The sequence below is a fragment of the Paroedura picta genome, chromosome 4, assembly GCF_049243985.1.
Source record: "Paroedura picta isolate Pp20150507F chromosome 4, Ppicta_v3.0, whole genome shotgun sequence".
In the NCBI taxonomy this organism is placed as follows: domain Eukaryota; kingdom Metazoa; phylum Chordata; class Lepidosauria; order Squamata; family Gekkonidae; genus Paroedura; species Paroedura picta.
The window spans coordinates 137901099-137915514 of record NC_135372.1 but is presented as its reverse complement, the minus strand read 5'-3'; the positions used below and the strand labels follow the sequence as shown (position 1 = coordinate 137915514).

General features: G+C 47.5%; 1 protein-coding gene across 2 annotated transcripts in view; it reads left to right on the top strand.

Annotated features, from left to right (window-relative positions):
- GATA5 (GATA binding protein 5) overlaps positions 1-14416 on the top strand; it is a 61419-nt gene that overhangs the window by 34963 nt on the left and 12040 nt on the right. For both annotated transcript variants that reach the window (XM_077335795.1, XM_077335794.1), the window contains exon 3: positions 14082-14251. In XM_077335795.1, coding sequence (XP_077191910.1) covers positions 14082-14251 — 170 coding nt within the window. The remainder of the gene's footprint in view (positions 1-14081; positions 14252-14416) is intronic.

Sequence of the window (14416 nt, the reverse complement as noted above, 5' to 3'; positions counted from 1 at the left end):
AACTTTTTGTTTATTTCCTCCATAATGGCCTTCTCAAATTGACCAATCTATTGATTTCATTAATTTTCATTTCTAGTCCGCCTTCTTCATTGCAAGTAGCTTCTTTTTGGGGGCAGGCAGAAGGTCCCAGGTAAAATCCAGTTCAAAAGGACCAGGCAACAGGTGATATGGAAGACATCCTTGGAGGGGTTTAAGGATTTGTGGAGTCCTAGCTGAGTACAATTGTGGTGGGAACAGCCAGTCTGGGGGTTGAGGGACCCAGTGAAAAGGGATGTATCCTTCAAGGGGGAAAGGTTGGAGGAGAGGGGCTATAGACTTGATTCATGAGGAGGAAGGCAATGCATGGGGCCCCTAATTGTGGGAACCCATAGCACATACTACCTGTGCCATATGGATAAACAAGCCCTGCCTGAAACCCCAGAGAGCCACGATCAGTCAGAGTAGACAATATTCTAAAACTTGAGCCAGCTTGATGGCACGGTTAAGAGCGGCCACCTCTAAGCTGGTGAGCCGGGTTTGATACCCTGTTCCTCCCCATGCAGCCAGCTGGATGACCTTGGGCCAGTCACAGACCTGGTTGAGCTGTTCTCAGCAGAGCAGTTCTGTCAAAGCTCTCTCATCCCCACCTACCTCACAGGGTTCCGTTGTAGGGAGGGGAGAGGAAGGGACAGTGATCGTAAGCCACTTTGAGACTCCTTCGGGTAGTGAAAAGAGGAGTATAAAAACAACTCTTCTTTTCTGAACGAATGCTCCCTGCATGTTTACTTGTGGTGGTGGTTAATGTTCATGGGACAGACTCCTTTGTTAGGTCCGCGTCCTCAGCCAGAAAAGATTTGCTGCCTCAGCATCTCTTCAATTCCGCCTCAGCTGCACGTGGTTCATGTAGCTTCCATAGCAAGCAAACAGGCAGGGGAGCCGGGGGATCAAATTTTGGAATGGTGGCAAGAACGTGGCATTGCTTTGCGCTGGGGGAGAGGAATTGCTCGCAGGCAGGTGAAGAGATAACTTCCGTCTTATCGTGCGTGCAACCGTAGGTCGGTGACCTCCCATCAGTCATTTTAAAAATGATTTTTTTAAAATGATGATGGGAGGCAGACGTCAAGAGGACTAGCACCTTTGGAACTTTTACAGTTCCAGCTCAGCAGGTTGCAGGACTTTTATCGATCTTCTAGCTCCGAGAACAGCATCTAAATCAGGTTTCAGATGGAACAAAGTTTGAGTCCAGGGCACCTGGAAGCCCAATAAAGTTACATTCCAGGTATCAGCTTTCATGTGCATGCATGCATGTTCAGATGCCACACCTTCAGGGCTAATCATAGAATCATAGAGTTGGAAGGGGCCATACAGACCATCTAGTCCAACCCCCTGCTCAACGCAGGACTAGCCCTAAGCATCCTAAAGCATCCAAGAAAAGTGTGTATCCAACCTTTGCTTGAAGACTGCCAGTGAGGGGGAGCTCACCACCTCCTTAGGCAGCCTATTCCACTGCTGAACTACTCTGACTGTGAAAAACTTTTTCCTGATATCTAGCCTATATCGTTGTACTTGAAGTTTAAACCCATTACTGCGTGTCCTCTCCTCTGCAGCCAGCAGAAACAGCATCCTGCCCTCCTCCAAGTGACAACCTTTCAAATACTTAAAGAGGGATATCATATCAATAATGCACTTTAAGTGTGCTTTTGCAGCTGGATTATCTTCTGCAGAACAGGGACATCTACTTCTAAAGTGCATTGAAAGTGCATTATCCAATGGGTGCGGAATTGACCCTCGTCACAAGTGGCTGCATTAAAAATCCGGTTTCAAGTGGAAAAGACGCCAGAGGCCTGTGGCACCTTTAAGACCAGCAAAGTCTTATTCAGATTGGAAGCTCTCTTGTGCTTCAGAATCCAGTCTTCTTTGGGTTTCAAATGGGGCTGAGACGGCAATTGATTTCCCTGGGGGGGGGAGCAGTTAAGAGAATCCTGGGAGAGGATTTTCGCTCCCCCCATAACACTTAATTTCTCAGCCACGGCTGTCAACTGCCCATCAAATCTGGGTTGTAATATAAATATAGAACCTGCGCTGTTCTTTTAAAACTGAATGCTTTTCTAACATGCCTAATAAAAATAGACCAGCCTCCCATTTCTTTAAGTACGTTTGTGGTCTGCTGGAGAGAGCAGAGAATCGGAAAGGATTTTCCACTTTCTCGTAAAAGTGATCTGCTGTTTTCTTCTGGATTCCTTTGTTGTTGGGGGTGGGGTGTCAGCTTTTATTTATTTTTTTCTACATCTCTTTGTGAGGATTCTGATCTCTGGGGTGGGAGAAATACTGGATAAATTTCGAAGATTGTCAGCCCCAGAAGGGAGGTGGTGCTTCTCAAGGTTTTTTTTTGTTAATCCCCCTCCCGTTTGAAAATGCAAAAACTTCCAATTGCTTTCTCTCTGCTGTAAAATGGGTGCATAGAGTAAATCCTCACAACCAGTGGAGCTGACTCTCAGGTAAGGGTGTCTAGGACTGCACAGTAGTTTACTGCAGTTCTATTTCTTGGGGCTCTAATATCCGTTTTCCCAAGAAATGGCCAATCTGGATGCTTTAGGGCAGGGGTAGTCAAACTGCGGCCCTCCAGATGTCCATGGACTACAATTCCCAGGAGCCCTTGCCAGCATTCGCCAGCGAATGCTGGCAAGGGCTCCTGGGAATTGTAGTCCATGGACATCTGGAGGGCCGCAGTTTGACTACCCCTGCTTTAGGGTTTTCCTGTGGAGGTAAGAAGGGGAAATGGAACGTTTAAGATGGATAGCCATTGTAGTCTGTAGCAGTAGAAAGGAGCAAGAATCAAGTAGCATCTAAAGACTATTTGTGACCAGGGACTATTTCTTTAGTCACTGCTCACTTCTTTAGATATAGCAAGAATGTGAGTCCATCTGTCTTTATATCTTGGAGACCAAAGTGATTTCAGATGTCGAATGACAACAGCAGGTGAAGGAGAACAGCAGGCGCAATTGGATTAGGCATGATATGCAGAGGGGTAGGGGTGAGACAGGAAACCCATGTCTTGATTCAGTCCAGGAGGACACATTGTCTTGAGCTTCGTTACCAGGTATTTCAGCAGTAATTCGTTCAGTTCTGCCTTCGGAAGTCTTTTGTAAGAGAACTGCTCCTCTTAGGTCAGCAAGGGAACATCCTGGAAGATTAAAAAGTTTGTTGGTTTAGATTCAGGCGGGTCGTCCCGGTGGTCTGAAGCAGCAGAACACAGCTTGAGTCTAGCCATATACCTTTAAGACTAAAGTTTTTTTTTGCTAGGTATTTTATTTCGTGCATGCCCAAGAATGTGCTTGCCCGGAATAAAACTTTTGTTGGTCTTTAAGGTGTGACTGTGCCCAAACTTCCCTTCCTCTCTTTCCTTCCTACAGCTGCCTTCCCAAGACTGTGCCCCTGAATGCATTTTCTATGGTCTTGGTAAGAAACCCTCCAGAAGAAATCACCCAAAAGGGGTAATTTCTCTCTCCCCCCCCCTCCCCACCGTACCCGCCTCCCCTGCCGACAATGTCCGCCTTTGCCTGGTTTCAACAGGTCGGCTGGCGTTTCAAAGAGGTGGGCAGATTTATAGGCCGGGGGAGCTTTTAAGAGTAATTTACGGCACCAAATGAATTCGGCTTCGGAGAGCGGCTCCAGGGGTCCCAATTCGACTGCCCCCAAACAAAGCCACCCACACCCCCTTGGGGGGGGGGAGAGCGGTGATGGCATCCATCAACAAAGACACTCCAAAGCGCTCCGCAAAAGCCGCTTCACTTTGGGTTCACACACGTCCTTCGCAATCCGGATCGGCACGTGGAATTCCTACCCGGGTCAGCATAAGGGAGTTTGCACTGGATAGCTTATCCCCTCCCCCAAGATTGGGGCTTTTATGGGGGGGGTCTTTAAAATCCTCCTGGACTCGAATGGGATTGTAGTAATTCCCGAAGTTCGCCTCCGGTGACCTTAAATGCCCGTAATAATATTGAAACGGCGTTTAAAAGACGTGGGGGGAAAAATCGACTTTCACTTAGGTTCCATCCTCCTTTCGCCTCCTCCTTCCCTTTCCCTCTCCTTTCCTTTTATAAAACAAATAGAAAACCCTTTTATAAAACAAATAGAAACACACACACGCCCCGTCCTTTTCCCCCGCCGCATAACAAGAAGCGTAGTCGTTTTATTTTTTAAAAATGAAAGGGGGCCTTGCTCTCGAGTAGACTCCTTGCCGTCCCTCGGAAGGCTGGTTCTGGCGGCGGCTGACCGGCCTGCGGGACCGCGCGTCCCAGCTTTGCGCTCCCGGTGGCTGGGGGGAAATGTTCTCTGTCGGGAAAGAGCCGTGGCTTCTCGGGACACGATCCCTCCGCTCGTGTCGTCGTCGGCGCCGCGGTGTACCGCCTGGCCCCGCGGAGGAAAAGATTGTCTCCTTGCTGCGCTTTTCCACACGCCGAGTAAAGCGCTTTCGCCCCCTGTCGCTGCGCTTCCCAACGGGACCTTTCTACGTGGAACTGAACTCCGCGGAGGGCGGTATATAAATATAAAAAAATAATGAAATAAACCCCGCTTCTGAGCAATCGCTAAAATGCCTTGGGCTTCCAGCGCCCTGCGTGGTCCAGGGCTCAACTGGTTGCCGGGTCTGGTAGTTTGTCCCTGACCTCCTGCCGGGAGCTGTGGCTGAGTGACTTTGGGCCAGTCGCAGTTCTTAGACCTGTCCTTCTAGACCTGTTCTTCTAGAGCTCTCTCAGCCCCACCTATTTCACAGGGTGTCCATTGTGGGGAGAGGAAGGGAAGGTGATTCTAGGCTACTTGAAGACTCCTTCCCGTAGCAAAAAGCAGGGTACAAATACAGCTTCTTTCCCACTGGCAAACAGGGGCAACCTATATTAACTACCGCAACTGTTGATATGCAATTTATTGACATGTCTTTGCATGCACATTTCTTTAAAATAAGTGAGCAATTTCAAAGCAAGCTCTATTAGAGATGCAGTAAGGTGTTCAATTTGATGGGCATATTTACTCTAGGCTCCTCCTAAGTGTTCAAAACTTGGGAAGTACTTATCTTGTCTCCTTTGTTTTTAGTTGAATGATTCAGTACACCATCCATTTTAATTGTTTTAATTGGTTTTAGATGTTGAATTATTGTTATCATCACATGTTGTAAGCTGCCCGGAGACAGCAGTTCTACTACGGGTGGTTTATAAATATGACCAATGAATAAATAAATATGAGAGAGGGGGGAGGTCATTTCTGTTAATAGTTCTGTAAGGACTAGATTCAAATACTAGAAAACCAGGAATCCTGATAGGGAACTAGTTGAACTTCAGTGGGACTGGTCCAGTTTGGAAAACATCCTTAGAACTTGTCAAAAGCCCAAATATATTTATTTTTGTCCTCATTTGGTCATCAGGAAGGAGTTCATCTGATTGACAGGATGGGGACATTCATTGAAGAATGATATAGGAATTTGGACTGCAGTCAGAAGTCTAAAAAAAAACCTGAAGCAATTATTAACTGTAAATATAATACATTAAATCAGGCTTTCTCAAGCAGAATTTCGTAACATTCTGGCTCCTGGAAGGTTTTCCCAAATGGGTGGGAGTTAATTAATTTTTAATATATTTGTTATCGGGTGATATGCCTATATATGATCATGTTGACTTGTTCCACCCTCCTTTCCAAACTGGCCAATGATGGGGCTGGTGGGGGGTGGAAAGGGGAGGGGTCTCAGGTGGGCGTGTCCACAGCTCTGCTTCCCAACCATATTCTGCACGATCTTCAGGTTCCTCAAAGCCTGAAGACTATTTCAGGGGTTTCTCGACGGTAAAACGTTGAGGAAGGCTGCATGAAATGATGCCAAAATTAAATAGCAGGGTCCTACTTGCGGCACGTTGTCCACATTAGTATTGACCACAGAAACTGATACTTTTTTCAAGTAACTTTAGGGATCACGTAGCACAGTGTAACTATATTGCCCGCATAGATATGTCCTCTTGAATAATTCAGGGAAAGAAAAAGAAATCAGGGGATTTGGTCCTTTGTGGGTGCTTGAATCGATACATTCAAGAAAAGAAATGAACGCCCCTGTTTCTCTTGTTCGAATATTTCAGAAATCCGTCTTGCATATACACAAGACAAAGTAGGTTGAGTCTAGTTATTTTCACTCTTAGCTTAGGCCTTTTTTAGCCTAACTCTTTGCACAAGCGGCCAGCCTACCGCAGGGGTCCCCAAAGCCAGAGAAGGATCGTGGCTTAAAACAATGTTGAGAACGGCTGCTTTTGAAGGCCAGCTTTATTTCTCAAATATCGGTAACCCGTTCTGGTCGCTTAATCTTCTTTCCGAGCAAAGGTTCTTCCTGCTTCTAACTCAGTGGTTCTCAACCTGGTGGTCAGGATCCCTTTGGGCGTCAAATGACCCTTTCACAGGGGTCGCGGCAGGGCAAGCCACTTGGCTGGGGTGGGGGGGTCGCCATGCACACAACAGCCTTGCGGGGTAGATCGAGATAGAGCGTTCGTCTGTCTGGAGCAGCGGAAAAGAGCGAGATCAGCATGGTGGGACAAGAGGCAGAACTGAACTGAGAAACCCTGGGGAAAACCCCAATTTATATACAATCATGAACAATGGATCTTCACGCCGTTTGTCAGTTTTGGTTTAATTTCTGTGAAAGAACCCTTGCATAATTTTATGGCTGGGGGCCACCACAACATGAGGAACTGTATTCAAGGGTCGCGGCATTAGGAAGGTTGAGAACCCCTGCTCTAACTGGATACGTTTCCCAAGTTCACTGTGGAATAGCTGTATAATGTACAGCTTGTGTGCATGTCAAGGATATGATTGGTTGTGGCACTTATAAGGGCTGAGTGAGGTATGCATATGTAACGATGAGTAATTACTCAAAAGGTCTAAAAGATGAACTATTTTGTGAAGCAGTTTGATTTTCTGGCTAGAGGGCTGGATTTCCCCTGTATTGCAATACGCTCTTGTCTATTTTCAGAACCTATTCCTTGTGTCTGTCTTTGGTGTGGCAAGCCAGGCTGTGCCCCCCAAAATTTGTGTCCCAATCATAAGGCCTTAGCATCTCCAGCGCCTATCTCTGTGTGCCAAGAAATTAGGGAATCCTTTTTTTTAGAAAGCAGTTTGGTATGTTCAGCTGAGCTGACAATCCCACAGATGGGCTTGGCTGTGCAGCTCAGCCCAGGTTTACTCAAAAGTAAATCCTCGGATGTTCAGTGAAGCCAACTCCCTGTCTGACTGCCCTATTGTGCTTTTCCATTCCCTCTTGTGTGAGCCTAGGCTGGCTCTGGTCATCCTAGCTTTCTACCCTTGTGACATTTCAGAGCGCATCAGATATAAAATATGGCCTCATAGATTAACATTGCGTTGAAAACGATGTGTCTGGGTTTTAGCAGATCCTGGCCTGATGGTTTTTAAGGCGATTGAGGGTCTCCTTCTGCACTGAACACCTTTCTGATGAATGGAATTCTGTAAGTGGAATCTGCTTAATCTTTCCTTGGGTGACTAGAGGCACCTTTCTTAATGATCCTCCATCTGCTAAGCCTAAGACAGCTTCAAGAGGGGTTTGGATATGCATCCGGAGCAGAGATCCATCTGTGCCTACTCACTACAAGGTGGAACAGCATGTCTGGAGCAGTAATGCTTTGTATTCTTGGTGGTTGGAGAGCAGCGTTGAGAGGGCTTCTAGAGTTCTGACCATGCTGGTGGACCTCCTGATGCCACCTGGGTTTTGCACACTGTGAGAAACACAGTGTTGGACTGGATGGGCCATTGGCCTGATCCAACATGGCTTCTCTTGTGTTCTTATGTCTGGGGCAGGGATGCTCTGTATTCTTGGTGCTTGGGAGGGCACAGTGGAAGGGCTTCTGGAGTTCTGGTTCCACTGGTGGACATCTTGATGGCACCTGGTTTGGGGCTACTGTGGGACACAAAAATTTGGACTGGATGGGCCATTGACCTGTTCCAACATGGTTTCTCTTATGTTCTTATGTCTGGTGCAGTGATAGTCTGCAGTCCTGGTGCTTGGGGGGCAACAGAGGGAGGTCTTCTGAAGTTCTGGCTTTGCTGGTGGACCTCTTGATGGCCCCTGGGTTTTGCCAGTGTGTGACATAGTGTTGGACTGGATGGGTCTTTGGCCTCTCCCAACATGGCTTCTCTTATGTTCTTACATCTCTGCATCAAGGGTGCAATTGAGAAGTGTCCTTCAGAGTGATGGGATCCTCTTCCACGGAGTCTATTATTGTGCAGCAGAAGCTGTTCTATTGTTATCTGTCTTTAACCCCCAAGCCCAGTTGCCAGCTGGGGGTGGGGAGGAAGGAAGTCCTGTCACTTGAATAGTGGCTTCATATGTTGAGCTGTTTAAGCAGTTCTATGACAAAGAAGTAGATTCACCTCCCTCACAGGGTGTCTGTTGTGGGGAGAGGAAAGGGAAGGGGATTGTCAGCCACTTTGAGACTCCTTCGGATAGAGAAAAGTGGCATATAAGAACCAACTCTTCTTCTACTTCAGTAATATCAGGGCCTTCTCAGCCTCACCTCCCTCACAGGGTGTCTGTTGTGGAAGAGGAAAGGGAAGGCAAATGTAAGCCACTTTGAGACTCCTTTAGGCAGAGTAAAGCGGCATAGAGGAACCAACTCTTGTTCTATGATTCTCAGTTTCCATAAAGGACAGATATGCTGCTGGCTCTCTACATGGGGTGCCATAATCTCAGGAGATCGAGACAAATCTCGTTGGCGTTCTATATCTTTCAACCGTTGCTTAATAATTTGCCTCGCTTGATTTTTGCTTAGCTCAAGTACAGAGGTAAATAACCTAACAATATTCAAACTCCACCATTTCTCCTTGGACTCAAGGTAGATCATACACGATGAATCAATACAGTCAAGGGTGGGGCCCGCAGTGAACGAAGCCGTAGGTTTAGGATTGCAGAACCAACGGGAAGTCTCCAAAAAGAACCCAAGCAAAGTGTTAACGTGATCCTGCATTGAGCAGGGGGTTGGACTAGATGGCCTGAATGGCCCCTTCCAACTCTATGATTCTATGAGACATGAAGTGGTGTGAAGTATCCATCATTTGGGGGCCCTAGTTTCAGCCAGTGATACCCAGTCATGTAGACCAGTCCTCAACTATTTCTCCAAGTCTCTTTGTGAATCCTTCACCACTGTGCAATTCACTTGCCTGCCTAGAAAAGACCCTCTCAAGTAATTCCGTTTTCCATCGTTTCATCAAGCCAGGGGAGCGGGGGGGGGGGGCTTCCTGACCTTTTGGGGAAGGCTGTTCTATGTGGTGAGGGCCACAATGGAGAAGATGTGTTTACGGGCCCATTGTAGATTTTGCATTTGTTCCCCCAAACTCTTGGGTAACCCTGCTTTCACGAAAAAAGCAGTTGTCAACTGGAGTTAAATTCATAGAATCATAGAATCATAGAGTTGGAAGGCCATGTAGTCCAACCCCCTGCTCAACGCAGGATCAGCCCAAAGCATCCTAGAGCATCCAAGAAAAGTGTGTATCCAACCTTTGCTTGAAGACTGCCAGTGAGGGTGAGTTCACCACCTGTTGGGTGGTGAACTCAAATTCCTGTTGGGCTGGCATTTTGTTCCCTCTATTAATACCGACCCCCCCCCCCCCCCGTCTTTGGCCTCTGGATAATGATGCACTTTTCACTATGTATTTGTAGAAGTATCTTTTTAAGGGACAGAGACACTCTTCCCCCATCCCCCAAATGTGGCCATTCGGGGGGGGGGGGAAGAATCTAAAAACTTTCTGCGTGTGGGGCACAGATCTCACATAGCCAGATGCTGCGTAAGACCCGGAAGGAGGGGGGAGCAGTCAGATCTTCCTCACCATGCCAGCCTCAGCCATAAGCCTGGCGGAAGAGCTCCGTGTTGCAGGCCCTGAGGAACGCTGGAAGCTTCCGCAGGACCCGCAGCTCCATTATACCCCACTGAAGTCCTTTAGAGCCCTCCATTTGAGACAGTGCTTGGGGGTGAGGGCACAGTGGGGAGGGCTCCTGGAGTCCTGGCCCCACTGGTGGATCTCCCGACGGCACCCGAGTTTTGTCCGCTGCTTAACACAAGACCGGCCTCCTCTCCGGTTGACAAATCTGACCAATTCCCCGCTTGCAGCCCTCCTGCTTCCAACAGAACACGGTGACATCCACTTCCTCCTGACCTCCCCTCCAAACTCTGTGTCCAAATTCTGTGTCTTTGATGGGGTCAGGGTTCGGCCGGAGCCGAAGCCGTAAAACTGACGGCGGAGAGGAGGAGACGGGGGGGGCAGCCCCTTTTTCTCCGCTGCGAGTCTGCCGTTTGTCAGGTCGGAGCTGTCGGTGTGATTGATAACCGGCCTGGCCCTGTCCCCCCCCCTCCCCAAACCTTTTCCATCAGCCAAAGACATTCCAGGCAGCCTGGCCCAGCCTGCCTGTCGCCACCAGTCAAGCACCAGTCCCGTTTGATTGAAATCAGGGAAGCCTCCTGCTCGTCCCCCGCCTCCTCTTTTATCATCTTACAATAACATCATCCCGATCATTTATTTTTACAACCGTTCGGGGCTGCCCTTCCTCGGCCTGGCTGGAGCGGCTTTCGGGCCAGGCCTCTGCGGGGTAAATTTAGCCGGGCCGAAGAAGTCAGCGGCCATCAATTGACGAGGTATTTATTCTTCCGGATTGAAGAATAAATGGGCTTGAAAAGAAGCGTGGAGGAGAAGAATTTTTCTCTCCCCCCTTCCCTTAGGTGGCTGGTTCAGGCAGGTCGGGGGAGAAGAGAGAGGAGACCAACAAGGGGATAGAAGGAATCCTTATGCAACGATTCATCCATCCAAGTGAAGTCTACTTGGGCCTTATTTACTACTGGCATTTTTCTTGGCGTTACTCGGGAGTTGCCAACCTCCAGGTGATGGTACAGATGCCACAAAGTATGGAGAACAACAGGCAAAGCTCAAAAGTAATATGCACACCGCAACTGTTGTTAGAATCATAGAATCATAGAGTTGGAAGGGGCCATACAGGTCATAGAATCATAGAATCATAGAGTTGGAAGGGGCCATACAGGCCATCTAGTCCAACCCCCTGCTCAACACAGGATCAGCCCAGAGCATCCTAAAGCATCCAAGAAAAGTGCCAGATAATAACTAATGCCCACAGTTTCTGTTAGCTCAAAACAAATTATGTTTCACATCATTGTAGCAAATAATCAGGTACAAAAACTGATGATGATGTTATCTGTTCAGTTGTGTCCAACCCTCAGTGATTCTATAGGAAAGTTTCTGCCATGTGTCTCTGTCAATGACCACTTCTTTTAGTTGGTTCATGGTCATCCCTGTGTCGGCTTTGATCGTGTCGAGCCAGCGGATCCTTTGGCGACCACGTTAACTTTTGCCGCTGGCCATGCCGAGCATTAAGGATTTTTCTAGTGAGTTTGATCACACGATGTGTCCAAAGTAAGTTGAGTTTTAGCCGTAAAATCTTCCCTTCTAATGACATAGTTGGTTTGCTCCTCTCTAAAACTATCTTGTTGGTAACTTTGGCTGTCCATGGTATTTGCAGCATTCGAATCCAACACCGTAATTCGAAAGCATCTATTCTCCTCCTGTCTTCCTTCTTCGGGGTCCAGCTTTCGCATCCATAGCTTGTAATGGGGAAGATAATGGTGCTGACTAGCCGGCATTTTGTATTAAGGCTGATATCTTTACTTTTCCATATTTGGTTCATGCTTAACATTGCGTCCCGGCCCAGGGTTATTCGCTGTCTGATTTCCTGGCTGCATCCAGCACTTTGCGTGATCATAGATGAAATCATCAATACATTTAATATTCTCATTGTCAATTGTGACTTTGGTGCTACTACCGTTGTTGTTGTTGTTAGGTGCGAAGACGTGTCCGACCCATCGCGACCCCATGGACAATGATCCTCCAGGCCTTCCTGTCCTCTGCCATTCCCCGGAGTCCATTTAAGTTTGCACCGACTACTTCAGTGACTCCATCCAGCCACCTCATTCTCTGTCGTCCCCTTCTTCTTTTGCCCTCGATCGCTCCCAGCATTAGGCTCTTCTCCAGGGAGTCCTTCCTTCTCATGAGGTGGCCAAAGTATTTGAGTTTCATCTTCAGGATCTGGCCTTCTAAGGAGCAGGCAGGGCTGATCTCCTCTAGGACTGACCGGTTTGTTCGCCTTGCAGTCCAAGGGACTCGCAAGAGTCTTCTCCAGCACCAGAGTTCAAAAGCCTCAATTCTTTGACGCTCGGCCTTCCTTATGGTCCAACTTTCACAGCCATACATTGCAACTGGGAAGACCATAGCCAGTGGTACAAAAGTTAATTCTCAGCAAAACTGTATCTTCCTTTCTTGTATTTCATTCATCCGTGGAAGGGATTTGAGCACAGGTTTCAACTACAGAGTATAATAGCCCTCCCATATTTCCCTTGATAAAGCCAATGATGAAAAGCTGATTGAGGTTTCTGAAATTATGCATGGGGTGGATAGAGCAGACAAAGGGAATTTTTCTCTGGCTCCCAAAATATTGGGACTCGAGCATCCAATGAAGCTGATGAGGAGTAGATTCAGGACAGAAAAAAAGAAACACACAGTGCATGATTAAATGTGGAATTCACTGCCAGAGGATGTAGTTGATGGTACAGGAATAAGCAGCTTTAAAAGTGAGGCTAGATAGATTCATGGAGGTGATATGATAGATTGAGGTGATAGGATAGCCATCTTCAAGTCCTTGAAGGGTTGTCACATAGAGGATGGAGCAGAGTTGTTCTCTCCTGCCCTGGAGGGACGGACCAGAACCAATGTGTTAAAATTCATTCAAAAGAAATTCCATCTAAACATCCGGAAGAAGTTCCTGACAGTTAGAACAGTTCCTCAGTGGAACAGATTTCCTTGGGAGGTGGTGGGTTCTTCTTCATTGGAAGTTTTTAAGTAAAGGGCTTGATAGTCATTTGAAAGAAATGCTTATTCTGTGAACTTGGGGAGACTGTGAGTGTGTTTGTGTCAGGGCTGGGCTCTTGTGGCCCTTTCTTGCATGCCCAGGGAAATGCCAATCACCACTTTGGGCTCAGGAGGTGAATTTCTTTCGGCCCAGATTGGCCAGGGATTCTGGTAGGGGGGCATCATCTGAGCATGGAATTGGGGTCCCTGTTGATTGGGCAGGTAGTTGTGAATTTCCTGTATTTTGTGTGTGGGGGGGTGATGACCCATTGAACTCTGATTCAATGATTTTAACCAACATGTATTCTCATTGTCCAACATTTCAGTAGTCTGTTGAGTCACTGCCCATAGGGTTGATATCCCAGAATTCTGGACTGATTGATTTAATTTATAGACTGGCCCTTTCTAGTCACAGTCTCGGTATGGTTTAAATCAGGGGTAGTCAAACTGCAGCCCTCCAGATGTCCATGGACTACAATTCCCATGAGCCCCTGCCAGCATTCGCTCATGGGAATTGTAGTCCATGGACATCTGGAGGGCCGCAGTTTGACTACCCCTGGTTTAAATGATATAAAAACCCATACAGCATTCTTAAAACATCATTGATTGAAAACTAATTCAGTTTAAATGGGCTTTAAAATGTTCCTGTAAATCCCTGATAGGGGCATAAGCAGTTTATAAGCAGTCCTCCAAGGCAGAGGAGAGGAAGGAGGCCAAATTCTGCTGCCCTGACCTATACCTGGAAGAAGAGCACCAATTTTCTGCCCATGTGAAATGGTTCTTATATGCCACTTGTCTCTACCTGAAGGAGTCTCAAAGCGGCTTCCATTCACTTTCCCTTTCCTCTCCCTACAACAGACACCCTGTGAGGGAGGAGAGACTGAGAGAGCCCTGAGATTACTGAAGAAGAAGAGTTGGTTATTATATGCCGCTTTTCTCTACTAGAAGGAGTCTCAAAGCAGCTTACATTTGGGCTGAGAGAGTCCTAACAGAACTGCTCTGTCAGAACAGCTCTAACAGGACGGTGACTATCCCAAGGTCACCCAACTGGCTGCATGTGGAAGAGGACTGGGGAATCCAACCTAGCTATGCCACTCTGTACTTAGGTGCCAAGCCCTTAACAAAACCTGTCCTTGTATTTCTTTGCCTTTCAGAGTTTTTGGAAGAATTCCCGGGCGATGGCAGAGAATGCGTCAACTGTGGGGCAATGTCCACGCCGCTCTGGAGGAAGGATGGCACCGGGCACTACCTGTGCAACGCCTGTGGACTGTACCACAAAATGAATGGCATTAACCGTCCCCTCATCAAACCCCAGAAAAGACTGGTAAGGCTGACCAAATGCTTTCCCTATAAATCAGGGGTAGCCAAACTGCGGCCTTCCATATGTCAATGGACTACAATTCCCATGAGCCCCTGCCAGCATTTGCTGGCAGGGGCTCATGGGAATTGTAGTCCATGGGCATCTGGAGGGCCGCAGTTTGACTACCCC